We start from the raw sequence: 26,637 nt of genomic DNA, 5'->3' as shown, positions 1-26,637 counted from the left end.
TGTATCCTTAACAAGTTAATTTTAATTTCATTTAGATTTGAATACAGTTCCTAAAATTGAACAGTGTATCTCCATCTTGGGGGTAGTAGTTGTTAATAACTTCCTTAAGTTTTCTCAGCCTCTGTAGCAAATAGAAACGTAATTCAAAGCTTACTTCAAAATGACTTCCGCCTTCAAGGAATACTTATCGATATAAGGGGGGGAAAAATCACCCCTTGGACAGTTTTGATACTCACTAGTTCATCTCTACACGACGGACCCTCCCCAACAGGTGTCGACGTCGTCGTTGTTGTACCTGCCGGGTGTGGGTTGCTAGCCGCTGCCGCTGCTACTGCTGCTGCTGCTGCCTGCCACTGCTGCTGCCACTGCCACTGCTACTGCTGCTGCTGCTGCCACTGCTGCTAGCCACTGCCACTGCTGCTAGCTGCCACTGCTGCTGCTACGGCCGCTGCTACTATCCACTGCTGCTGCCACTGCTGCTGCTACTGCCGCTGCCACTGCTGCTGCTGCTACTGCTGCTGCTAGCCACTGCCGCCGAGGTGAAGACAGTAGTCACTTTCTGTAACTTGGAGATCAGCTTTCTGTTTTCCTCCTTCTTTCTCCTCTTTTCAGCACGGCTGGGGTAGCTTCTTGTCATCTGTCTCTTTTCTTTACTTTTCTCTTCTATACTCTCCTCTTCTTCTCTCGCCACTTCGCGCCGTTTGTTTTCGTTTTGCTGCTGTCTTCCTGGATCCGTTCTGCACATGCGCAGTAAGATGGACTGATCCAATGTAGTGGAGACTGAAGGGGGGGCTCCGACACACACATAATATGATTAGCATTCTGCTGGCATTTTAGCGAGAGGATTTTAATCAAAAACATAATTAATGTGCGCAAATAAGTAATAACTGTATTAACCATAACTGTATGAGGATTTTTATGGGACCCTCGGGAACGTGGGGCCCTAGGCAACCGCCTAGTTTTGCCTAATGGTAAATCCGCCCCTGCGCTGTTGGTACACACCATCGACCGAAGGTACCGTTATAGATTGTCGTTTGTTCGTGAAAATCCTGATATTAATTTGGGGATAATGACACAACTGGCTAGCTAAATAACATTTACATTACATTACATTTAGATTGTGTTTGTGAGCCATACGCAATGTCATTGACTTTGAATCCCCCGAGCATAACGTTAGCTTTCTGGCTAACAGCGGAGGCAAACGGTTCTTTGAGCTGAGCGGACTAATTCATCCCCCCATGTATGGAGGACTACAAGTGTCACGGAAATAGTAATAAAGCATTTAACTAATTGTACAATAAAAATGGACATTAATAAATGAGTTTACAAGTTAATTGATTAATCTATAAATAAATGGACTTAATTACAAAGCTATTCATTATTTGATAGTTTAATGGCCAATTAAAAGAGGGATTATAAATAGAATGTACAAACGAAATATTAATACATCAATAAATAATTCAAATTTAAAAGGGATTTACAAAAACAACATTTGACGGTCATAATTACATCATTTAAAATTAAATAGTTAAATGCTTTGTTACTATTTCCGTGACACTTGTGGTCCTCCTTAATAAAACGTGAAGGGAGTGTAATGATTGTTCCAGCTATTAGTCAAACTGTAAACAGAGTGAAAACTTTATATTTTAATGACAAAAACACATGAAAAAACACTAAAACACATTAAAGTTACTTTCGCATTCATTTTTAGGGTGGATTTCCTTTTTCGTTTTCCTTTTTTTTTTTTTTATGTTTTTGTTGCGCAGCTCTTTCCCCACCCATGGGCGCAGGTGAGCCTAACCTACCTGTCTTTTGGAAGTTTCCGAACACGGAAGTTTTGGGACTGCCACGGCTCATTTCACTGCTGCACCTATGGTGTGTGGAGTCGATCGGCCTCCCTTGTTTTTGTTTTGTTGTCGTAGACCGCAGGAATCTGTTCAGGCAGTCGGTGTGATCGACTCTTCTGGACGTCAGGAACCAGGTTCCAGCGGGAGTCCGACCCGATGGCATCCGACGGACAGATGTATCCGAGCGGGGCGGCCGAGGGAGCGGGGCTCGGGGAAAGCCACGGCAGCACGGAGAAGCTGAGCTCCTCCGCTGTCAATCGTCTCCTGATGGAGTTTCTGGTTTACTTCGGCCGAGCCATGTTCGTCCTCTACCCCGTGTATCTGACAGGATACCTGGGGCTCAGTATCAGCTGGGTGCTGCTGTGCATGATGATGGTCTCCTGGTGGAAGAAGAATCGCCAGTGGAAGGACGCCCGGATCGGAACCGCCATCGACTTTGTGGACAATGAAACACAAGTGGTCCACAGGGAGCTGCAAAGTGCCTTACAGATGGCATCATGGGTATGTATTGTGTTATACTGTTTAATTATGAGCATCTGTACTGGTTTCCCTCCAGAAACCAGCCATTCAACAACATTCCAGTCATTGAGGAAAGGTCCAGGGTCCATCTGTCTTTACTCTGTTTTCTGAGGAGCTGATATATTACTGGTTAAACAAGGCCTTTAAAAGTTTACAGCTAAGTTGTTCAAAACACCTTGAAACAACCAGTGCTGTGGGACATGTCACCTTCTCTGTTGCCTTGACTACAACACACTGTATTTGCATGACATGCCAGACTGGGGCTGGACCTCAGGGATGGGTCATGGAGCCAGCCAAACGGGCTGTTACTTTAGCGGGACACATTTGGTTACACCACACCCTCTCATAGTGTGACTCATGGGAACTGAGAAGGGAGAGACAATCCCAGGGGTTATGCCAATGTCAAAGGAATGTGATATATGCACAGTCAATGTGAGATCAGATGTCATTTTAATGGTCATTAATCGATTAATCGCTGTTAAGACTTTAACCGATTACAAATGTCTTCATCGACGATAAGAGATGGGCACGGACGCATCAAAAAGTATCTTATAATAACAGATTACTGATATTTGCTTTTCAAATATGTCCAAATAAAACACAAAATACTGGTGTGAGAAAACTTATTTAATTGGAAGTAAAATGTAATTTAAAAATATACAAAAAGACATTTTACACAAACTGATATTATTACATTTTAGCCATTAAGTCGCTTCAGTATTGGGTGGATATAGTTGCCAGTTCTTGGACAGTGACTGATAGAAGCTCTGTGATTAAATTGCAGTCATTATTTTGTGTTATTTGATTCATCACTCAAGTAACTTCATGTTTGCTATATCTGTTCTTTTAGCTGCTAATGAAGCCGACTCTGATTTTACATCAAACATAGATCGTGTCAGTGGTTAAAACAGCTTTCTAAAGGAGATGTGTTCAACATATTTCACATATTATTAATGATTAATCGCTTGTTAAGGCAGCAGGTTACAACTCTGAAATGATGATGATGATGACATAAGACTGGTTTAAAATGTAAAGCAGAATTGTATTTTAAAATATGCAGATTTATGATTTCTGCCCAATTAAAGCAGTCAGCCTATATCAATGCATCTCATACATAGGTCTTGATTAATCTCAGTTTTGGGTAAGTTCTCCCTCTTAAAAATCAGCAGATCTCACTGATTGTACTGTAGTTTATTTGGGAACATTAAACAATGAGAACATGATTTAAACCCTCTGTTACAGTCCACAGTTTTGATGCTGCAACCAAACTTTGGTAAGCCCTCCATAGCAAATATCACTGTGCTTCTTCCATAGCTAATTTTTTCAATGAAGGAATGCTGTCAAAATCTTTGAAATGGAAAAAAATAGCTGAAATTTTCAAAGCTGGATCCTCCAATGTTTGTGACTTATTTCTTTTAAAGGAACAGACCAACCGAAAATAAAAATTCAATCATTAGTCATTGTCTGCTCACCACCGTGCCGATGGAAAGTCGGGGTTAAGTTTTGCAGTCCACAAAAAAATTCTGGAGCTTCACAGCAAAACAGCGTCAGAGCATTCTCCAACACAACTGAAGTAGATGGGAAAACAAACCTAAAACAGCTCCAGTGTAATCCAAGTGTCTGTCCCCATCTACTTAAGTTGTTCAGGAGAATGTTTCACTGTAAATCTCCAGAAATGTGTTCTGGACCACGAGAATTCACTTTCCATCGTCATGCGGGTGGCGAGATAATAACTGAATTGAAATTTTTGGGTGAACTGTTCCTTCAATGTGGTACATAAGCCATTTTAAAATTTGCATGATGGATAATTAATTACTGACATGATTTTGTCTCCCATCACCACCACCGTGCATGCTTTATTGTTGTGTGAGTTGGACATGTACTGACAGACCCACCTCTAACTCCACTGTCCTGTTTTTTTTCCTTCTCAGGTCCACTTTCCTGATGTGGAGAAAGTTGATTGGGTAAACAAGGTACAGTACCAAAATAACCTTATCTACTTACTTCTTTCTGGTTCTATCCGATGAGTTTAAGCATCGTCATCCTAAATTTGTTAAATCAAATTGGTGTTTTTTGCTGGTGCTCACATGTTTTATATGTTCAGGTGTTGGAGCAGGCCTGGCCTTTCTTTGGGATGTACATGGAGAAGCTCCTTAAAGAAATCATCCAGCCGGCAGTCAGGCTCTCCAACCCCGCTCTCAAAACGTTCAAGTTTACCAAGGTCCACTTCGGACACATTGTGAGTTTGTATTCATTCACCTTCCGTTACTCCTTAAGCACCTGCGTCTGATAAACTGAGAGTGTAGTAGTGTCTTATTTAAGATGGTTGAGGAGGTTCATTTGAAATGTTTCCCTGATTTCCAGCCTCTCAGGATCACTGGGATGAGAGCGTACACACATGAAGTGGATCAGAGGGAGGTGATTCTCGACTTGAATATATGGTTGGTTAGACTCATTTCTCACTTGAAACTGTTTCTATCTTGTCAGATGGGTTTTGGTCGCTCGGTTCACTCTAAAATCTAAACTTAATTGGTAACTCTTTTGATAATCGCTTAATCGTTTCAGTCATTTTCAAGTAAAAATGTCAGACATTTGCTGGTTCCAGCTTCTTGACTTCAGGCTCTGAAAATTGTACAGAGAATTTTAAAAGAAATTTGACATGTTATAGGCTTAAAGATTAATCAATTAATTGTGAAAATAATGGGCAGATTATTCAAAATTAAAATAATCCCAAAACAAGAGTCTAGTGAGTGTACAGTCTTTACTTCTTTACTCACTTTGCAGTTATGATGGTGATGTGGACATCGACGCTTCGGTGAAAGAGCCGATCACAGCTGGAGTCAAAGGACTTAAAGTAGGCACCTCATTTTTTACTATTCTCTGCATTACCCTTATCTTCATCATCGTCATCATCTTCATCATTATATGTTTTCACTAGTCGGGTTAAAACTGTCCTGAATCTTCCAGCTCAAGGGAATGATGAGGGTCATTTTGGAGCCGCTTATTGGTGACGCGCCACTGGTGGGAGGAGTCACCTTCTTCTTCATTCGACGGCCCGTGAGTGCCCCGATGACATTTTCATTGCCTTTCTGCACTGGTTCCCAACCTGAGGGGCCATCAAAGCTTCACAGAGGGGTTGCGACGCCTAAAAAAGAAATACAGGAGGCCTTTATCTCAGCATTTTTATTAATTTCTGTGAAAACTAAGTAAAATTGTTATTTTTAAAATTTCGGCTATTATTTAAGATAAAACAAAATTTAAAAAAAGATCAATATGGCTTTTTTTCTCAGTTTTCACACTGCCTTCCTGTCATTAATTGAACTGTGGAATTAGCCAAGTTTTTTACCACTACTTTTTTCCACCTAGACTCTTGAAATCAACTGGACTGGCATGACGAACCTTTTGGACTCCCCGGCCTTCAGGTTAGTTTCCACAGAAAACCTTCTCACTCTGGTGCCAGTACTTTCTAGAGTGTTAATGGTCACCTCAACATTTCGCTGTTGTAAAGCTCTCTCATCTCATCCGTCCCCTTCCAGTTCATTGTCTGAGGGAACCATCATTGACGTCATCGCCTCACTCATGGTGCTGCCCAACCGCATGTGTGTGCCCCTCGTAGACCAGGTCAAAGTGGACCAGATGAGGTTCCCGCTACCTCGTGTATGTGAGATAAGCTTTCCATTTAACGCATTAATATTCATTTCATCACCTGCCCTGTCTTTTTCCTTTCATGTGAGAAAATATTGTGAGTTTGAATCTTTTTGAAATGTATTTTTTGACACTGATTGGTAATAAACCTCAGTGTATTAATAAAGCCATGACAGGGCTCCACTGTTTAGTAAAAGGTGAACGAGTTTGTAATCTGCTTCATCTGATATACTTGTTAGATCCATGTATTGTGTGTGGGAGCGTGTGGCTTCAGCCATCTTTAATTTGAGTCTTCCTTTCCTTGTCTTCTCCGCAGGGTGTGGTGAGGGTCCACTTGCTGGAGGCCAGAGACCTGGTGGCTAAGGACACGTACATGATGGGTTTAGTGAAAGGCAAATCAGACCCCTACGCAACACTCAGAGTCGGCGACCGTCATTTCAAAAGCAAGACCATCAAAGAGAATTTGCATCCCGTGTGGAATGAAGTGTATGAGGTAGAGTAACAGTAACACACTGTAGTTGTCATATTAGTAATGTTTTAAGCAAATATTTACGCTTTGGTTTAAAAAATTTGATTTCTCTTTAAGTTAGCTTTAAAACCTCGGGATCATTTTTTTTATCTGTGTGCAGTTTGTCGTCCATGAGGCCCCCGGACAAGAGCTGGAGCTGGACCTGTACGATGAGGACACAGATAAAGATGACTTCATTGGGAGGTAAGGATATTAACGGCACAAACAAGTTGGGTCATTTTAATGGCAGACTCTCATTACTACGATTTTTGTCTAAATAGAGGCATCTTTTTAGAGGAGATAGCTGAGTGGTGAGGTGGGATAAGTAAAAACATTTGAGTATAGATGGTATGAGTGCTCAAAATATATTAGTTTTAAATGTTAGCGCTGTTTTGATTTTCACTTCAGGTATTACCTTGATTTAGGAGAAGTGAAGCGGGAGAAAGAACTGGATCAGGTGAGTTTTTATTAAACCTTAACCTTTCCACAATCTCTGTAGATGTGTTTTTATTATGTTGATTAATGAACTTCTGCACTGCTGTAGTGGTTTCCTCTGGAAGATGTCCCGAATGGAGAAGTTCACCTCAAGCTCCAGTGGTTTTCACTCCAGTCTGACCCCAAACTGCTGACGGAGGTGACCTCATTGTTGCTTTACTTTTTTAATCTTGATTATGTTTTACATTTAATATCATCAGGTACTCATTCAAGTCTCCTGGCCATCTTAAAGGTCCAGTGTGTAGGATTTAAGGGCAGAAATTGAATATTTATACCTATGTTTAAATTATTGTATGATAACCTCACCGTTAGATGTTGCTAAATCCTGCACACTGGACCTTTAACCATAGGTTGGTCCTGTGTGTATCTTGAGTTATTGCGCCAACAGTTGTGTAAATCGTGTTTTCTTCTCCATCTTTCTGTTCCAGTCTGAAGACGGCTTTGCTTGTGCTATGCTTGCAGTGTACCTGGACAATGCGTCAAACATACCAGTAAGTGGCTTCTGATAGGGCCTGTTGTAGTTCTCAAGAGCAGATGATGCCACATGGATGGACATGCGTTGATGTGTGTTCTTGTGTTGTCTCCAGAAAGACCGCAGTGAGATCACCGAGCATCAGAAACATGGGAAGCACCCAAGGGAAGCTCGGGTAGGACGAGAGTCTTTTAAACTTACAGTATTGTAACCCGTGTTTCAACAGAACTGTTTCTTCTTTAATATCAGAGCTTTTTTAATAGACTGCAGGGGAATGCATGAGGCCTCATAGCTCATGGACACCTAACATGAAAATCTGGATTTCTCTTCTGTGTCTTTTATAAAAAGCCATTTTGAGAGCGATAGTAGTTCCACATTTAAATGGGTGTAACCAACTAAAGAAAATATGTGACTAAAAGAGTTCTTTAAAGGTAAAATCAGGCAGTAACACAGCGTCTTCTTCACTTTACTACCTCACAGTTGACAGCTCTTTTGTTTGTCCCTGTCAAACAAAAGCCTCGGTCAGATCAGATGTTTTCTGGTAGTGCTCTAGGTACGCTTGTCTCTGTGCTGTAGCTGGTTTTTCCAGTTTGTCCGCTGCATGTTTGTCATTTCATGTGGGTGTGTTATTACCAGCTGGTGTTCATGTTGCTAGATTTCTACCTCAACCTGATGTTTGTTCAGGATCCCAGCATGAAGAAACACGCAGAACGGTGTTGAATATTTGTTGTGGTGTGGATTTTGTTGGGAAATTTCAACACTTGTTACACCTAAACCCATTTTTCCTCTTTGTAAATTTAACATAAACAGATATTTCTTAGGATTTTAAGATTAAAGAGAGCAATAATGCCACGAAGGTCACAGATCACGTAACAGTTTCTGACCCACTCCACTCAAACGTGTACACATGTTATAAACCCATCCATCTGGTGATTAAGACAGTTGTGTCCAAACCCTACAAATTATTTAAGGACACTATTTGACCCAGTGAACAAATCTATGTCAACACACAGTGTCCTAACTTGAACTATTTGTGACAGCTATTGCCTCTGAATGCCCCCTGCTGGTGGTTGTGTGAAAATACAGTTAAAAAAGTGAAGTAAAGTGGAAGAGACGCAAGGATGGGATGTACTTAAGTACATTTACTCAAGCGCTGTACTTAAAGCGACTACAGGGAGTCTTTAACTGTTTATGAAACAGCCTCTATATAATACTGATGCCTCTTTATGACCTACATGAGCAAAGGAGGAGAAGATTAACTATTTCTATTTAGTTTTTCCTAATGCCTGTCAACGGGTCCGCGTGCAGACTGGAAGAGCTGGAGTTTAAATAGCTGACATGTTGTCAGCTCCGTCTCTACAGCGTTATTTAGAAACGGGAACCTGCTACTTCCCAGTTAGCTCCATTAGCTCTGCTTAACGTTACACAATGGGATCTTCTTGTTCTTCGCCACTCTAAAAACAGTAGTTGGCAGGGTGTCAGTAACAACACTGATTCTGATAAGAAGAAAATGTCCAAATATCAGATGCAATATTCGTCGACCCAAATACATACAGTGTTCTGTATTTGTAAACATATATATAATGTACCTTTACTTGTACTTGATACTTAAGTACATTTAATATCAGAAACTTTAAAACATAGTCAATAGAAACTACTAAATAACATTGTCTTAAAGGAGCACTATGTAGTTTTAAAATTTCAACTCAACAATATTAATGAGGTAAAGATACAAATTTAGAAAAATATATTGTTTCCATAAGTGAATAAACAAGCTGTTCTCAGAGGAGAATAAGGTCCCAGAACACTGTTTGAAGCTAGAAAGGTGGCACAACAAATAGAGTTTGATTATTCAGTTTGTTTAGGTATAAAAAAAAAAATCAGTCAGTGAAGATCTTTCTCTTCTGATTAAAATTTCTTCTCCAAAACTACACAGTGCACCTTAAAGGTTCTGGGGGAAAACAAACGATCCAAGTGGGAACATATGTATAGTGTTTATTTATTGTGCTTAGTTTGGTGAAGAATCAACTGCTTTTTTTCTTCTGTTGTTGTTAAAAAGAGGGTCTAACAATAATGACACAACTGTAAAATATGGGAAACAAAAAGAAAGCAGTTGCAAGTGTTAAGTAGGTCCAAAGCTATTGTTGATAATGATAACTAACATTCCTCATTGTTGCTGATGTTTTTCTGTGTCAGTGTTGTTGACACACAGTGCATGAAAGCATGCGATCTTTCACTGCCGAACTGATTTGCTTTGTTTTCAGCTCACAAAGAGAACTGCCTGCCCCGACTCTCGTGTGGAATTATCCCTTGATAAAGACGTTCAGAAAAGCAAGGTACAGCTCTCACTTTGTCACGTTAAAGGAGACCTATTATGCTTTCTCCTTTCTTTCAGTGTTTTGTATATGTTCTTGTGCATGTAAAAGGCCTTAAAGTTGAGAAGGTCAAGGTCTGCACCAACAGAAGCTCCTCTCTCCGACAGAAAACACTGCTCCTGAAACGTCTCGTCAGTAGTCCCTAATTTAATTCAGTGACTTCATGACGTCACGCTTTGTCACCATGTCACACATTTGCATTATTTATACCTAGTGGCTAGTTTGGCATGAAAGAAGTGGTTTAGCACACCTTTTCTGTTGTTGTTAGCGGTTCATGCTCAGGTGTGTGTGAGCTGACCAATCAGAGCAGACTGGGTATAGAGTAACCCAAAATAAAGACAAAAGAGAAAAGTTTAATTTAAAATTGACATGGCTGTGTGTAGCCTTTTGCAATGACTTGTCTTCTCTCTCCGCAGATTGCGTTTGCATCCAAAGACCCGGTGTGGGAGGAGGGCTTTACCTTCTTTGTGCATGATATCAAAACACAGCAACTCGGTGTTCAGGTTTGTCATGAGATATTGTACACGCCATACATTTCTCCCTCAGGGGAAGTGACTCAGCTGTCAATGTTTTACTCTATTAAAATAACATTTTTTTTTGCATGTTTTCAATCATAACTAATGAAAATGTCAACAATGTAAAAAACTCAAGTTGATCTCTTTTGGAAATGATCAACTGCCACAATATCTATGAAGCTGTTCACATTTGGTATCAACTTGTATCGGGAGTGATCCGATTACACGTGGACAGCTTTTCGCCCCTCAGCGTCTTAAGATACATCTCAAGTGACCACCTGATCGTGTGACGTTTTTCACACAATAAATACCATCATGTATAACGTTTGCCGAAGGCCGAACTAGTTCAGAACTTGTTGGCGATAGATCACAAAGTTTCTAAAGTTGCTCTACAACTTACAAAATCAAGCATTTTTTTTTTTTTTTTTTTTTTAAACAAAGTTGTCTATATTGGTAACTGTTTACTGTATTTGTAAAATTTGACATGTTTATAGTCCATTTAATGATGAACGATGAAATCAGTTCAAAAACAGTGTGTTCAACCAGCTGCTAAATGTAGGTGCAGGTAAGACAGACTTAAGACACAGAAGCAGGCAGGCTGGTACAGCACTGATGTGACAAACTGACACTTTTTACAGGGAAAGAAACAATTTGATGTATTGCATTAAATGCCAAATTAACAAGAATGCATGAAAAATGTTGAATTTGTCATAGCCAAGTTTTGCAAACCTTGTTAAGTGTCTCCTCAGCCAATAACTCTTAATTACACGTGATTTCTAAGGGAGTCTTGGGATGTTGTGATTATTAGTTAAATAGTTGGATCAGACAGTGTGTTCACAAACATCTGCTGCTAATATTGGCCGGTTAATAGAACCCACACATGTAATTTAAATTACAGTGAATCACATGAAAATCAGACCGCGTACAATCTATTCTTCTTCTTGTTGTTTCGCTGAGGATGTCAGTTAAGTAGGCGGTCGTTCAGTGTGGTCCAGGACGCATGTATGTAGCCTATATGTTGCTGGACAAACCCCCATGACTGTCTACTGTTATGATCATAAAGGCTTCAAATTTAAATGAACATCACCATATTTAGAAATCGTCCGTCTTGTGCATCCCTATGAAGCTGTGTGTCACCAGGTATTGCACTGACAAAAGACCGTTACCTTGATCTACACAATGGAATTGTAATTGTTGGATAACTTTAGACCTCTTTCAGTCAGTTTTATATCTTCAGGATTTCCATTCACTGCTTGAACAGTTTTGTTTTGTGTTCTTGTGTTCCAGGTCAAAGAGCCAGAGAAGAAGACTGTGCTCGGCATTCTCAACTTGCCCCTGACTCGCCTCCTCAACGCCTCCAACATGGCGATAGACCAGCGCTTCCCGCTGGAGCGCTCCGGAGCAAACAGCCAGATCAAGCTGAAAGCGACGCTCAGGGTAGGTACAAATAACACACCCACAGTACGAATATACAGACTCAGATACAAAAAGGACAGTAAGCTGCTTTCTGTTCATCTAAAGTGAATTTACATTTTGCTACCGTCTACTTCCTGTTAAAGTAACTAAATGTATTCAGCCAAAAATGAGATAATGAAAACTTCCAAGTGAGCCCTATTATTTTGACATTGTGTCACTGACATTAGCCATGTCCTCAATCCCACAATAGATTCTTACTTTGGAAAAGCCTCCACCCAAGATTGTCCTCAGACCTCCTTCCCAAGTCAGACAACGAGGACCACAGACCAACCAAGGAGTTAACGGTCCTGGATCCACTCCCTCCGCCGCTTCATCGTCCTCTCCAGAACTTTCCTCCAACACCAGCCCCGCTGTCCCCTTTTCACCTGCAGCACAGGCAGCCGATATCCAGAATGACCTGCATGACGACCCTTCAAGTCACGGTCGCGGCTCCCTCCTACCGTCTGAATCCTGGCGGTCACCTCCACCTTCCACGTTGAACATGCGCCGCTTCGACTCCCACAGCCTGCTGTCGGACAACTCCATCGCTTCGTCACGTTTCGACCTCACGGAGGGGGCCTCGTTTCCAGAGTGAGTCTATAGTTATGTTCTGTGCGTCTTCATGTCTTTTTTACACCTTCAGTGTGGTGACTTCTAACCTGCTGCCATGAACTGAATGGATTTGAGCAGGAGTTGTGACATTTACAAATGTTCTTATCACTGTAGAGCCATCAGGAGACATCAGGGCTCATTTGGGGAGATCCACCTGACTGTACGCTACGCCACCCTGAGGAACAAACTCATCGTCATGGTTGACGCCTGCAGGTACTTCAGAAAAATCCAACATCACATATTTCAATTTCTGTGTGATAAAATTGATAACCAAAGTTCTGGTCCTTTGTTAAAATACTGTGCATGTATGTAGCTTTATATTGTGATGGAACGACAATATAAGTCTGCAATGTGAAAATCAACTTCTTTAATCAACTTATTAATTGTCTTTTCTTTCTTCTGCGCTTGCTCTTCTTCTCCTTCTGTGTAGATGCTGCACTTGATTAGTCAATGAAAGCAATATGGCTTTTTATTATCGACCATGATTTCATTAAATAGCCAATAACTTCCATCCCTAGTATGAATCATGTGGATGAATCCAACCTAACAAAGTAGAATATTGCTTTCATCGAACCTGCAAATGAATTTCTTTTCAAATTCATATGGCTAAGTTGTTAAAAGAACCACGTGTACTCTGTTGCCGACAGGAATTTATTCCCCTGCAGTGAGAATGGCACAGACTCTTACGTCCGCCTGTATTTGCTCCCTGACCAATCCTGGATACACCGCAAGAAGACACATGTCAAGAAGAGATCACTCAATCCAGTCTTCAATGAAAAGTAAGCTCACAGGATCCGTCTTACATCAGCAAAATAGACATTTTAATGACTTGCTTTTCTGATTATCAACATGACGTCGTTACACTCAGAGGCACAGAAGTTGAGATGATGTCTGGAACTCTTTCATCACAGGTTTGAGTTTGATGTGCCACTTGAAGAAGTACAAACCAGGAAGTTGGATGTGTCAGTGAAAAATAACAGGATGTTCCACACACGGCAGAGAAAGGACATTGGCATGGTAAGACTTCTGATAGACTGTGTCTTTTCATTCCTGGCACAAGATTTCAAAGCCATGGGTGAGACGAATACATTTCCAGCTTTAGTTCATTATGGTTCAGTGTTGGAACTGTTTTTATTTCACACATGTATTGCAAAAATCAATGTATTGGCCGCTATGGTTGTCACCTTTCTGCAATTTGCAATTGGATTTTGAAGTTCTGCTCCTGTCAACAGGTGATGGTCGATTTTTCACAGTTTGATCTAACCAAAGGCATCACGGATTGGTATGAGGCTCAGTTTTCTACTTTCCATGATTTGTGTGAAATGGTGGCTGCAAGTAATCCTTCTGAGTGTAACACAAAGTTGAGTTTGATGTATTATATGGCATACGTATGTCATATTGTGGTTATTTTTACAGATATAACAGGTGCGATATGATTCGTGATAAGTGGGAAGAAACATTTATGCATCACAATTTTCATTTACACTGAAAAAACTATTAAAATCATGATGATGTGACATTTATTGGGGTCTGGAGAGCAGAATTTGTAGGCCAGGTCATCTCCACAGCACAACACGTGAAGGCCATTTTGTCTCACATTTTACAGTTTTCAAAAGATTGCAACCCCTACAATTTGGAGTACCAATGCTTCTGTGTACATTATCTATATAATAAATATATAAAATCCTGCCTAACCAACTTCTTTAAAGAAATAGTGTGACATTTTGAAAAAAAAATAAGCTTAGTCACCTTAATCCAGAGAGTTAGAGGATATAATCGATACCACTCTTATATCCTTATAGTAAAGGATTTAGTTACAGTTGGACAGAGCCATGCTAGCTTTTTCCCTCTGTTTCCAGTCTTTGTGCTAAGCTAACTAGCTGCTACCTTCACAGCGGACATGTTACAACAAACTAACTGACCCTTTCTGGTTAATAGTAAGAAGGCAAAGACACTTTTGTGGGGAGACAAATGGCTAATATGGTTTAACTAATTATACTAATATTTCATTTCTCTTTCCTCCTAAGGTTTGAGCTCACACTGCCTGGCCTGAAGAACGCCGTTTCGCGGGCAGAACTTTAAAACCTTTGTTTGGAGCTCAAAGAGCAGCTTCTCAGCCACTGCAAGGTCTGATGAGTGCTTTGAGAAGCGCATATCACTTTGTCTTCCTTGTTATTGTGGACCAGAGTTGGGTTTCTCCAAAAGCAGCCCGAAACCCACCTCAGATACTGGACATGTTCAGTGATGTATGTCAAAGTGTGTGTGATCATCGGCACTTACTTGGAATAACATGTTGAAGTTCATCTTGTCCCACTTACAGATGTTCCTCATGATCTAACAAAATGTTCAGACTAAAATACTCAGGCTTTTAAACATGCTTCAGTATCCCAGATAATGTTAGCATAAGCACTGTTTCATTTTATGATCTAGTTTATTCTAGGTTATTTGGTTTGACAAACACAAACGATGATGATCCTGAATAATGTTACTTTTAATGTACTTGTTTCTTTTCCACCATTCATAGCATTTCTCCTCTGTCGGGAGACAAGTTGATGTGTTTGTTTTGGATATTTTTTGTGAGAGGTTTGGTTCTTGAGTTGATCTGAACCAGATATCTTTTTGTATTTTCATGTAAATAGTTGTGTTGATATTTTTAATGTAATATATAAAGGGGAAATAAAGGAAAGTCCATGCATGTTTTTGTTGCAGAAATCCAGGAGAGTTTTAGCATGGTGAGAAAGGGTTATACACTTTAAAACAGCCACATGTTCACAGCTGGAGACACCAGACACAGCTAGAGTTTTGTGCGGGCAGCTGAGCAGTTCTGGTGGGTTCATTTGGAGTGAAGCTGCATCTTAGCGAGGCACATGAGATATAGGATAGTTCTTCCCTCAAGGATGCCAAGACCATAGTTATTGAGGGAGGTCAGAGGGAGTACGTATTTTAAACCTGGTCTTTAAAAGTGACTTCAAATTCAATAATCTCACAGCTTTTATGAGAAGCTTGCCTCTGTGTTCAGGAAAACTCTTTTATATATCCCAGTTTCATTATTAAACGTGGTTTTAAAAGAGAGTGCTCATAAATTAGTTAACTGCATTTATATAGAGTTTTGCCTGAAAAGTCATGTTTATTCATTAGGTTTAAATGCCTCTTATGTTAAATACAACCATCATCACAGTGCATTTTTGTGGGACCATAGCTAGATTGCTGTTTATGGTAGCCATATACGTTAAAATATGTGTTGAGTGTTACATGTAAGAAGGTGAGCCAAGAATTTGATCTTGACTCATGGTGAGCTGTGTATCTGTTGTCCATTTAAATTATTAAATAGATATTTTTGCTGAAAATAATCCAGTGTTGTCGTTCATGACACTTTAATGGCTGTGAAATTATTTGTGTTTTTCCAGCTAACATTTTGGTGGCAAATAAACATGTTCAAGCGAATAAATTTTGGATTTTTCACTTAAATGGATTTCAATAAGTGTGACTTTATATCTGATTGTTTGTCTCATTACTGTGATAACCCGTAAATTCAGTCAATGAATTACCTCTCTGTAGGCCTACGTCTAAGCCTCAGGACAAAGAAGGAAGACAGGGTCCAACAATCAAGAGTCTAGCGTGGGATAAGGGTATATAAAACTGAAGCAGGGCTAGCCAGAGTGGGCCTGCCATAAGATTTAATTTGTCCTTTTTTCTTTTTTGCTAAAAAAGTAAAAAGTGTATTTTAGAAAATTCTAAAAATTAGATTGCTGCTTATTTGTTTCATTTTTTGTGAGGTAAAAATGCTATTTAAATATGTAGGAGTGACACTTATGCAGGAAGTCCGCCAAATAAGGAAAGTTGAGATCTTAATACATTTACATTTATCTGACAGTAATACAGCTGTCAGGATGCGTTCCCCCTGTTGTAAATGGTCAAATTTAATGATATCAGCCTGAAAATCACAGGACTTATCTGTTGTGGGGAAAGAAGTCAGCAGTATGAATTTGAAAGATGTGTGAGCCTCCTTTCATATTGAACAGAACAGCTGTCAGGATGCGTTCCCCCTGTTGTAAATGGTCAAATTTAATGATATCAGCCTGAAAATCACAGGACTTATCTGTTGTGGGGGAAAAAGTCAGCAGTATGAATTTGAAAGATGTGCGAGCCTCCTTTCATATTGAGCAGAGGGGGAACAGTATCTGACAGTAATACTCCAAGCTGTCAGGATGCGTTCCCCCTGTTGTAAATGGTCAAATTTAATGATATCAGCCTGAAAATCACAGGACTTATCTGTTGTGGGGAAAGAAGTCAGCAGTATGAATTTGAAAGATGTGCCAGCCTCCTTTCATGTTGAACAGAGGGGCTTTTTATGAACGCGCTCTTCCTTCGCCCATTTCGGACGGGGGCGGGACTAGGGGAAACACATCTCGACGAGGAAACAGAGCTCGATACAACACCTGTACTCAAACAACACGAACCAGGTTAACTGCTGTCGATTGGAATTAAACTGGGTCATGGTCTTGTTTCCATTGTGTTATTTTTATTACCAAAAACGTTGTATTTATAGCATGAATACAACATATCCGCAACTCCCGTTGGTCCCGGAGTTCACGCGAGTTCACCGTTGGCTTCCTTAGCAACGGCCATAGCAACGGCTCAAGTGTTTCGTTAAGGACTTAACTCTGGCGTTAGCTAATGATAACTTTGCACAACTACCGACATGAGTTCACCCAAGAAGAAAAGTAAAATTGACAGTTTAGTATTGTTACTACCACATCCACAGGTAAGTTTGGAAAACATCGTTAGAGAAGCCAGGAAATGTCTGTCATTGTTTTCACGCTACAATCTTTTGACCGACTGTGTTGTGTACCCAAGCTAACTTTTTCAGTTGGAAGACAAGTGTTGACACTTGGCAATAAAAATAACTTTTAGAAAGTTAGTTCCAACTAGTTAGGTTGCGTGTTTTTTTTGGTCCAAACACCTCTCCACTTAATTGTGAAAACAGCCCCAAACTAATGGCAGACTCCATTGTACAGGTCCACGGAAGACAGCCCTGGATGGAAACAAAACCTTCATTCTCGCCGTATCCCCCACTCATACAGAGATCCCAAGGACCTGAAGCAGCTGAGAAAAGTGGGTTTTAAGACTTAAGTCAAACATAAGAGTTATGATCACATTCTTGGAAATTCTGTTTGATCTGCCATGTGTGTGTTGAAGGTGATGGGCTCACTGAAGGGGCAGACAGCAGACCAGGTAACAGTTATGGAGGTCTGAACCTGCTCCAGAGCAGAAAGGCCTCCAAGCACAGCAGAAGTATTCGCACACAACTCGGCCAAGAGCACAAGAATCTACGTGAAACTCTGGTTAGATTCATATGGTGAGTTTCACAGTTTTTCATCTTAATTGCTGTCTGTGTTCATTTTTCAATTTATGTTTAATTTATTTCTACATCAGTTGTGTCCTCTATATTGTTCAGAACCATAGGGAGGACATGACTAACTAACTGACTAACTTACTAACTACTTAACCCCTTCCATATAAATTTGATGTTGTACCTGTTTCTAATTGAATTGTTTTTGTATCTTTTATTAACTGTATTTAAATGCTTGTTTCAGTTTTGTATCTTTTCGTATTTTGTATCTTTTACATCATTTTAAACTCTTACTCAACATCATTGTAAAAGAGGGCCACCCTTAATGATCTTCGAGTTTTAACGTTTCAATGAAGGATATATACAGATCCTAGCTGCTTGAAGCATAAGCACAGTGAGATGATGGTCATTACCCAAAAGTTTGGCTTTAAGTGGTATTTGTTGTGTCACATTTTGCCCATTTTTCTCCCTATTTAGCCCCCAGGAGGAGGAGGGGGAGGAGGATGGCAACCCTTCACCACGTGGCATTCCCAAATTTACAGTAAAGAATAACAGTGAAAATGAATACACACTTGACACCACATATTATATGACATGCCCTCTTTTGTTGTGCACGTTCCCGTAATAAAGACATTGTGCCGTCATTCTTTAACATAGGCTTTTCAAGACATTTGATATGGTAGCCTTTAAATCGCTGTGTTGTTGTGTGTGTGGTCTTACTGGTTGCAGTTACTAGGTATGTTTCCTACGTTGTGCTTAGTGCAGTCTTTTTGATACTTGTAATTCTAGCCTGTGCTAAGACCACACTATAAAGCTATGTTGTGTTTTTATTTTTATTTTATCATTTTTGTGTGCAGTGGTAAATATGGCTTGAGCTGACATACACAGCATGGTAAATGAAATCAGCGCTGGAATATTTACACACTGAATCATATGGTCTGCTAAAATGGAAGCTCACTGTCAAGGTCCTGGATGTAGATATTTTTCTGTCACCAAAAAATGAAATTCATGTTAGGCATTGTTTGCTTTAAAAGTTCTTACAGCCACTGAAAATGTTTTGCCATATTCTGTTTCATCAGAAATATAACTACTTCATCCAGAAAGGGTTAGACCTGCAGGATGTGGCTCCTCTGGAGGATTCCTGTCTGGATAACATTCAGGGAATGGTCCCCTGCCACCTGAAGAGCCTGAACGCACCATTGGAGCTGCTGGTCGATCAGATCAAGGAGGACTACTTGTTCAGCGTGAAGACAGCAATCTGTGTGTATTTTTTTTTTAACTTGTAGTGATTGGCTTTTAATAGAGGCAAGCATGTAACCTACATGCATGCATGTGACCTATAAAATCCACACACCATAATGAGGAATTGAAATCATTCACTCATCCATAAATTTATAAATTACAAAGTTATTTTTGATATTGATATAAAATTTCCTCTAGCATTAACAGTGTTTCCTTAAAATCTTTGGTAACTGGATAATTTGTTATGAATAAAGAATGTGGTAATTAAATATCTCTTGCTTCATATCTTTTGTTTGTGACTGCAGTGAAATATACATTCAAAGATTCAAAGGAAACTGATGAGGACAAAGTGAAGGATCTGCCCCCTCACAGACTTGAGTAAGTCAGCAGGACGTGATGGAGAATGTTTCATGTTTCTCTTGTCATTACATAGAGAGTCCTTGTTTTCCTTTGTACGAGTGTCATTAAAAAATGACTTGAAGCCTTTCAGATTATGAATTAACATATTAAAAAGTCTGTTTCTCACAGTCCTTCTCTTATCTTTCCCTGTCAGAGTGGAGGTAGTGCCAAAACCATGGAACAAAGCCTTTGTCCATGCACGAAAGAGGATGAGAGATAAGCTTCACTCTATCAACCCCACTATGCTTCAGGTTCTGCACCTTTGGCATGTCTGTTACAAGTAAGTTGGCTATGATACATTCTGTTTGTTTATGTACTTAAAGCAACATTATGTAAATTTGTTTTAGTGCTATACTGAACCAACAGACTTCAGAGCAGCTTCTTACCATCATTGTTTACACATAAATAGTTAAATAGTTAATACATTTATGACTTATCCAACCCAGATAAATCAGAAACCACCAGGTGACATGCATCGAGAATAACTTCTAGCTGATGGCCTTTTTGCTCATGTAGGTCATACAGTATAGAGTCATCCGTAATAAATTGAGACCGTTTCATAACCAGTTAAATGTTCCTTATAGTATTTTTAATTAAAGGTCCAATTTGTAAGAATTCCCAACACGTCAAATGCTGACACTTTGGGATGGCAGCCGACGCGACCTACAATCACAAAGAGCATCAGTATTTGACAAGTTGGGAATAAGACTCAAAAGTCAACTTTCTTACAAATTGGACCTTTAACATAATGGAAAACTATTTTTATCTGTGAAACATTTTATATCAAAAATAATAATAAACATTATGTACTTTATATCTCATTAAATTATTTCCTGTTTTCTTAAGAAAAAAAGTTTTCAGGTTTCGAAGATATCTGGGGACACTTTTCCAAACCTTTCACATTATTTACAAGCTCTCAAGCAGTTTTTTGCAAATACCTGCAGCTGCCTTAACTGCATTGACAGATTAAAGAAGAAATAAACATAACGAAGTGTTCATTAAAAGAATATGGTGCTTTTCGTAAAATTTGTGCCACTACTACACCATCCTGTGTCCCCCTGAAAACGCAGTTGTTGTACTAGATCCATGTTTGACCATCATCTTACCCTCCTGGGTGACCTGCTTGCAGAAATCTCCGTCTGATAGATGTAGAGGAATTCCACAGCAGAGAAGAGTCCATGGAGCTCTCTGTGTTTCAGCAGATTGTCAACAGACATGTTGATAATGCCAGAGGAATCCTTCTCAAAAAGTGAGTCCATGTCACCCAGGTACCTGTCCTCAGCTAAAATAACAACCAGAATCAGAATTGCTTGTCTTTGTGGATTTCATTCACAGATGTAAGGGATGTGCGTTCAATAGAGCTCAGGAGTGCAGAGAAGCATACATTAATCTTGGACGAGCGATAAAAAATTCATGCAGTATAATATTGCTCTTATGTAGTAACATCGAGCGGTAGCCGTAAGAAGGTGTTGTAGTACATCAGCAAATACATGTCCTCCTCCACAACTCCAAAAATCGTTTTATAAATCCTATATTTGAGTACTGGTAAATCTCATGCTTATCAGTACTTCAGTGATTTAGACCTGAGGCTATATCACAACAATATTCAGTGTGTCTGCCCAACCTCACGAAAATTATGCATCATCTTGTTTACAGACCTTCACAGAATACAAACTGACTCGAGGTGCTACCACTCTGCTCATAGTCAGAGTAAAAGCTAAAGACACTATGCCTCAAATAATCATCTAGCCATTCATGTGTAAACTCACAAGCGATATTACAGCCGCATTTATGATAATGTTACCAAATGTGATGCTGTGGGGAGCTTGCATTCTCTTAACCTTTAATCAAATGCAGTGCCAACTCTGCATCAGCATAGATGTTTTAATTGAGGCTCCCATCACATTTCAAAAGGTCACTTGAGTCTTAGAGAAATAAAACCGAGTGTGTTGGGCACAATGGGTGGTTCAGAAGGCATGGGACATTGTTGAAACTTGAAATCAACAGCCATTAAGGTAACAATGGAGTTATTGGTGTGGATCAACCGCACTAGTCTGATGAATGAATTAAGAGACAGCACAAAACTTAATTCCACCTTTAAACCCAGTGGTTTCCAAAATGTGTGGCCATCTGTAACGCGGACCCTGACCCCATTTAGCCTTGCTGCACTCCTAACAGCGGGGTGCAGCGAGGCTAAATGAATGTGGCCTGATTCTGCACTGCTAGCAAAGCACTGACAAGTTTGTAATAGGACTCCCAGGTAAATGTAAAACAGACAATGAGTCTACACCAAACATGACGACTACCAAAACAAAGATAAAAAAAATATTATGAGGCATATTGTGCCCTTGGCCTTACCAATGCAACAGTACATTCTATTTCTTGCAAAGAAAATATGCAGGTTTTTATTTGTTCCCAGGAAGTTGGCCCTTTTTTGTGCTGAGAGGCAATTTTGAGAAAATCTGTTGAAAGCAATGAATTCTCTTGCACAGTAAAATAAGGAGAAGATGCATGCTGTGCTTTAAATGCTTCCACGTTAAATGTGACTTTTTCCTTATTTAGTATTTTTGTAAGATGTCCCATTGAAGTGACATTTCTGTGTTAATTACAATGTTTGAAACAATTTCTATAGGTGTTTGCAAGCAAAAGACGTGTATATGTCATTTACTTATGAAGGGCCTTGCAGAAAAAAGTTTGGGAAGCTACTGTCCAAACCATCAAGCCACTTATTGCAGTGTACTCCTCTGCCCCAGTTCCCCCGTTGGGAACACCAAAGTTTCAATTTTCTATGCCTCTGTGGTTTGAGTATTAACCGATGCTCTGAATTTAATTTTAAATGTTGTTTTGCTATTTTCTACACCAGTTGGGTTCCTGAAGTGCAAAATATTTACTACCAGGGCTGCAGGCGCAAGCTGGTGCCTACCTCCAGCAACATGCCAAAGCTATTGTCTTTCTTCAACTGTGCTGCTGCACTGATGACCTCCCAGCTGCAGAACCTTGCAATAGACTCAATGAGCGACTATACACACCTAATTTCCCAAGATCCGGTAAGAGAAAGCGCAAAAACGTCAGCTAGACAAATGGATGAACAGGTGGACACTTGAAACTGTGATATTTTTCTGTCTTGTGTAGCGGTCAGTGCGGGCCTGTGAGCACCCAGGCTTCGTGTTGCATCTGATCCTGGAGGACAAGGAGATCAAGTTTGAGCCCAACTTCAAACTGTACGAGGAGGCCCTCCTTAATGTCTATGAGTTCATGCTCAGTTCTATCAGCATGGTACCTCGTGTGGAAACCAAACTGTTCCCTGAGTGGGTAAGACAAGTGTTTGTGAGTGTTTATTGGGTTTGTACATGCTGGTTAGTTAGATACAACTAGCTAAAACTAATGTTCTGAGTCTAATATTGTCCTACACTAAATCTTACCTTCTGCCCTTGACATGAATTGCATTATACAGAGAGGTGTTTCTGTTAATTGGCCTACCCTCATTGTTTACATCCTGCAGTATGTTGTCTGGATGGATACCTTATTCTATATTTTAATATCACACTCACTAATCCTGGCATTGCATCTGCTGGATTTATACCCTTCTTTTTGTATTCTTAGCCGGGTTCCACGTTTGGAAACACCCTGAAGCCCATCATCCTGCCAGAGATCCTGCAGGCCCAGCAGGAGGAAGTGCGCAGGGTGTTCTGGGCTGAGTGTGTCAGGCCCAAGGAATATGTCCGCGAGTATGATAAATACGCCACACTGGTATCCAGGCAGGCAGAGGAAGATCTGGAGCAGTTCCTCAGTGAGCAGCACTCCTTCCAGGAAATCTTGGGAGAGGTGTTACACTACCAGCAGCTTGCTGACCAGATCCAGTACACAGCATGCAAGGTACTTGGTCAGCCAGATGGAACTCACTAAAAATGGCAGTGCAGTGCCTGTAAAAGTTACATATTAGATTTGGGTTTTAGACGGTTAGGTGCTGGTGCTGACTAAAGAATCTCAAAGTTAGATTAAAGGAGTAGAATATGTGCAATTTTACTAAAATTAAACCAAACAAATGTTGAGTGACAGCAACGAGGTTACTAAAGTTTCTTTGTTCTCTAATTCCAATGATAACTGTGATTCAACCTGGAGAACGATCTATGAAACAAGCATAGAAGAAGATCAACTAGCTGTTGAGATTTTTAGATTGTTTAGGTTTTTAGGATCCAAAGTCATTTCTTAAATGATGTGACGTGATCGTGTCACTGACCAGTACTTTGGGCCGTAGGTGGTACGTCTCGGCATGTTCGAGGTTCAGTCACATAAGCTTATCAACTCTCTCGTCAAGCGTGCTCAGGAGCTTCGGCAGAAGTTGGTGAAACGGATGCTACAAGACCATCAGGAAATCAACAACAAGTCAGTCGGTTCACCATTTTCACTTTTTCTCTTCCCATCCATGTAAAAATGCCAAAATGCAACTGAAGCTAGCTATCATTTAAAATAAAGCTTATCTTTGACATATACTGCCGAGATGCAAAGGGAAGTTCCAGAGTTGATGAAATAAACATTGTGCAGCTCAAAGAGAATGTGCAGTGGTACCCTTTTTGGTTTTAGGCCCACTGCTGGCTGCTGTATTAGCATCTCCCAATGGTCCTACTTAGCTGAAGTTGTGCCCTAATAAGTAAATCTGTGTAACCATTTGTATGTGTCACTAAACTCCTTTCACAGGCTCTGTAATGAATTTGAGAAGATTGCAGAGAAGGCACTGAGCACACCGCCTGACACGCAGACACTGATTGAGCTCAAGGTAACTACCCCAAATTCATGCCAAACAGACCAGCCTGTTATGGTGTCCTATGTACAGCTTAATGTCATTCACACCTCTGTCCACAAAGCAACTAGGCATGGCTTTACACATCCAGTAATCGGTAATAACAGATGACAATTTTAATGTCTTTATTGCTGTTGTGCGACAAGGTGCCTAATGTTAAGGGCTCATGGGTTAACTTAAACTCTCTGCTATAGACAGCCTGAGATACAGTTCACACATTTTCAGGATATAAACACTTGTGTACCATTTAAGGAAGTTCTAAAATTAGTTTGTTGTTGCCCTGTAACCCCATCAAGGCCTTCATGAGTAAGGTGGAGACCAATGAGATGCCCCTGTTGGAGCAAAGATTGGCAGACTCCAGCACACAGCTGTGTTACCTGATGGACTTTGTCACACTCTCACCGTTGGACATGGAGCTCAACACAAAGACCATCCAGTGGCTTAAGCGTATGCCATCCATCTTTAAGGAACACCAACAGATCATTACTGAAAAGACAGAGCAATATCAGAGGGACCTTAAGGTCTGTGTTTCTACTGTATATATCAATTTATTGACCTACTGATCTGTTGACTAGAATCTAAAAGATTTTTGCATCAAGACTGTAGAACTAAATAGTTAATGTGAATGTAAAATGCTTTTCTGTATTCCAGTTGTGCCGTGATCTTTTTGTGGAAGAACTGGAGAGCTACAGCGCACAAGTGGAGGAGTTTACCACGTTCGGTGAGCTGTCGGATCTCAGCATGTATTTGAAGAAATCCCAGGCCCTCAGTGCAAAACTGGATTCAGCCATGGAAAAGGTACATGAGGATTTCAATGCTTAAAATATAGGAGTAGAGAAAAAGGAGGTCAGTTGGCCAATATGCAGTAAATCATGCATAGGAATTTCAGTTAAACTCAAACCTATCATAGCAAGGGCAGAAGGTGCACTTTACACAGGTGTCCAAATTCCCCTTTTTGCGGTAAGGTTGGGAATAAATTGGTGGTCATGCTTCTGAATGAAAGACTTGTATTCATTGTACAGTGGATTATTGCATTTTATTTGAAGTTGAATAACAGGATATGCTATTAAATATTTAACCGCTAGAGGGCAGTATTGGCTTTAAAATCGTTCAAGGACAGGCCTTGTAAGAAGCTTCATCAGCTGTTTGCCATCCATACATTGATTAATTTACTCATCCATCAATCTCTTCTTTGTATGTCTTTATCTTTCTTCCTTCTATCCTCCTACCTTTGCTTCTCTTCCAACCTTTCTGCCACTCTGGGAAGATGAATGATTTCAACATAGAGGAAGAGGCCTATGGCTGGCCTGTTTCCCAGTACCCACAGCGCAAGAAGATCCATGACAAGCTCACACCCTTCCTGCGCCTCTATGAGACAGCCACTGATTTCCTGAACCAGCACGAGCAGTGGCTCAATGGACCGCTCTCGGGTGTGAACCCAGACAAGGTCCCAGAACTTGGATATTTCTTTGTGATAAAGTTGGATATCGTGTGAAAGTTTAATCATCATACCATTAAGTATTCATACAAGTCATGACTATACGGTCCAAGTCCATACAAGTACGTTTAAGTTTTAAAGAGTTATTTTAAGAAGCAGTTTTTACAAAGATTATGAAAGCCAGTCTTGACCTTAATAACAAGCCAGGTTCATGGGAGCAGTATGAACTTGAACTGTGGAGGACCTCAGGAATGCTGGGTATCTGGTGGTTTCATATTTTTCTGTAGGGCCATTCACCCAGTCACTGGGAAGTCCTGAAAAAATGCTAATGTGCTGGAAAACTTACCTACCAGGAAACAAACTTAGTATGATTAGGCTGCTATATAAACTGTAATATGAGCTGTCATAGTCATTAACAATAGTGGTATGGAAATAGCATATTGTAGGTGGTTGTTTTTAGCGCTGTGGGTGCCCAGAACAGCTTGAGTCCTTCTAAGTTGGCTCTAATGCCAGTGCTCATATGTCTTTTTCTATAATAGTTTCTCTTAAATTACTGAGGTGATTTAAAGGATGAGAAGATGATTTCTATATATATATATATATATACAAGATAGTATATATTTTAATAATTCAGTTTATTTTATCACAGTCATTCCGTGTGTTTCTGGTGTCTTTGTGAATCAAAATCCCTTCTCCCATGTAGGTAGAAGGAGATGTTGGGAACTACTGGCGTACTTTGTACAAGCTAGAGAAAGGCTTCAGTGATGTTCCCAAAGCACTAAGCATCGCCACCACCATGAAGACTAAGGTGGAGGAGTTCAAGGAGCACATTCCTATGGTGCAGGTAAGACTCCTAACTGAGATTTAATATTTATAGGAGTTAAATAATAATAATAATTATAATAATAATAATAATAATAATCATAATGCACTCAATTACTTTGTCCTTCCAACATACTTC

At 40.1% G+C, this 26,637-nt stretch overlaps 2 protein-coding genes across 4 annotated transcripts in view; both read left to right on the top strand.

The window, feature by feature from the left end:
* The first annotated feature begins 840 nt into the window (after nt 1–840).
* Nucleotides 841–15,138, top strand: esyt3 (extended synaptotagmin-like protein 3). 3 transcript variants are annotated; one of them, XM_084362416.1, is made up of 24 exons: nt 841–971; nt 1,923–2,348; nt 4,298–4,339; nt 4,471–4,605; nt 4,731–4,807; nt 5,151–5,220; nt 5,334–5,423; nt 5,733–5,788; nt 5,903–6,023; nt 6,328–6,504; nt 6,641–6,723; nt 6,928–6,976; nt 7,064–7,153; nt 7,443–7,505; nt 7,602–7,661; nt 9,751–9,822; nt 10,278–10,364; nt 11,664–11,813; nt 12,043–12,422; nt 12,558–12,656; nt 13,091–13,222; nt 13,355–13,460; nt 13,676–13,725; nt 14,471–15,138. In XM_084362416.1, exons 1-24 carry the CDS (start codon nt 969–971, stop codon nt 14,523–14,525), a joined length of 2,673 nt encoding a protein of 890 aa, XP_084218542.1. In that variant the 5' UTR covers nt 841–968; the 3' UTR covers nt 14,526–15,138. The 3 variants fall into 3 exon arrangements, with proteins under 3 accessions (XP_084218542.1, XP_084218543.1, XP_084218541.1); XM_084362417.1 differs by lacking the exon at nt 841–971 and adding an exon at nt 989–1,014; XM_084362415.1 differs by lacking the exon at nt 841–971 and adding an exon at nt 1,025–1,790.
* A 1,903-nt stretch (nt 15,139–17,041) lies between these two features.
* The window catches only part of dnah7 (dynein, axonemal, heavy chain 7), a 75,474-nt gene continuing 65,878 nt past the window's right edge, over nt 17,042–26,637 (top strand). Inside the window, exons 1-17 of the mRNA XM_084362155.1 lie at nt 17,042–17,208; nt 17,462–17,558; nt 17,643–17,802; nt 18,274–18,337; nt 18,876–19,056; nt 19,344–19,416; nt 19,592–19,717; nt 20,567–20,686; nt 22,301–22,484; nt 22,570–22,749; nt 23,041–23,313; nt 23,696–23,823; nt 24,136–24,214; nt 24,535–24,759; nt 24,890–25,036; nt 25,506–25,685; nt 26,380–26,520. Of these exons, the coding sequence (XP_084218281.1) occupies nt 17,146–17,208; nt 17,462–17,558; nt 17,643–17,802; nt 18,274–18,337; nt 18,876–19,056; nt 19,344–19,416; nt 19,592–19,717; nt 20,567–20,686; nt 22,301–22,484; nt 22,570–22,749; nt 23,041–23,313; nt 23,696–23,823; nt 24,136–24,214; nt 24,535–24,759; nt 24,890–25,036; nt 25,506–25,685; nt 26,380–26,520 (2,421 nt within the window). The 5' untranslated portion in view covers nt 17,042–17,145. The remainder of the gene's footprint in view (nt 17,209–17,461; nt 17,559–17,642; nt 17,803–18,273; nt 18,338–18,875; nt 19,057–19,343; nt 19,417–19,591; nt 19,718–20,566; nt 20,687–22,300; nt 22,485–22,569; nt 22,750–23,040; nt 23,314–23,695; nt 23,824–24,135; nt 24,215–24,534; nt 24,760–24,889; nt 25,037–25,505; nt 25,686–26,379; nt 26,521–26,637) is intronic.

The sequence above is a fragment of the Pagrus pagrus genome (genome assembly GCF_965226575.1).
Source record: "Pagrus pagrus genome assembly, chromosome: 9".
Lineage (NCBI taxonomy): Eukaryota > Metazoa > Chordata > Actinopteri > Spariformes > Sparidae > Pagrus > Pagrus pagrus.
The sequence above is the reverse complement of the archived record's forward strand: the minus strand, read 5'-3'. Positions and strand labels throughout refer to the sequence as shown.

Coding starts and splice junctions, on each gene's coding strand:
- esyt3 (XM_084362415.1), top strand. CDS start 1,650: ATGACAAAAACACATGAAAAAACACTAAAACACATTAAAGTTACTTTC. Junction 4,606..4,730: donor AGGTCCACTTCGGACACATT/GTGAGTTTGTAT, acceptor CCTGATTTCCAG/CCTCTCAGGATCACTGGGAT. Junction 6,724..6,927: donor AAAGATGACTTCATTGGGAG/GTAAGGATATTA, acceptor TTTTCACTTCAG/GTATTACCTTGATTTAGGAG.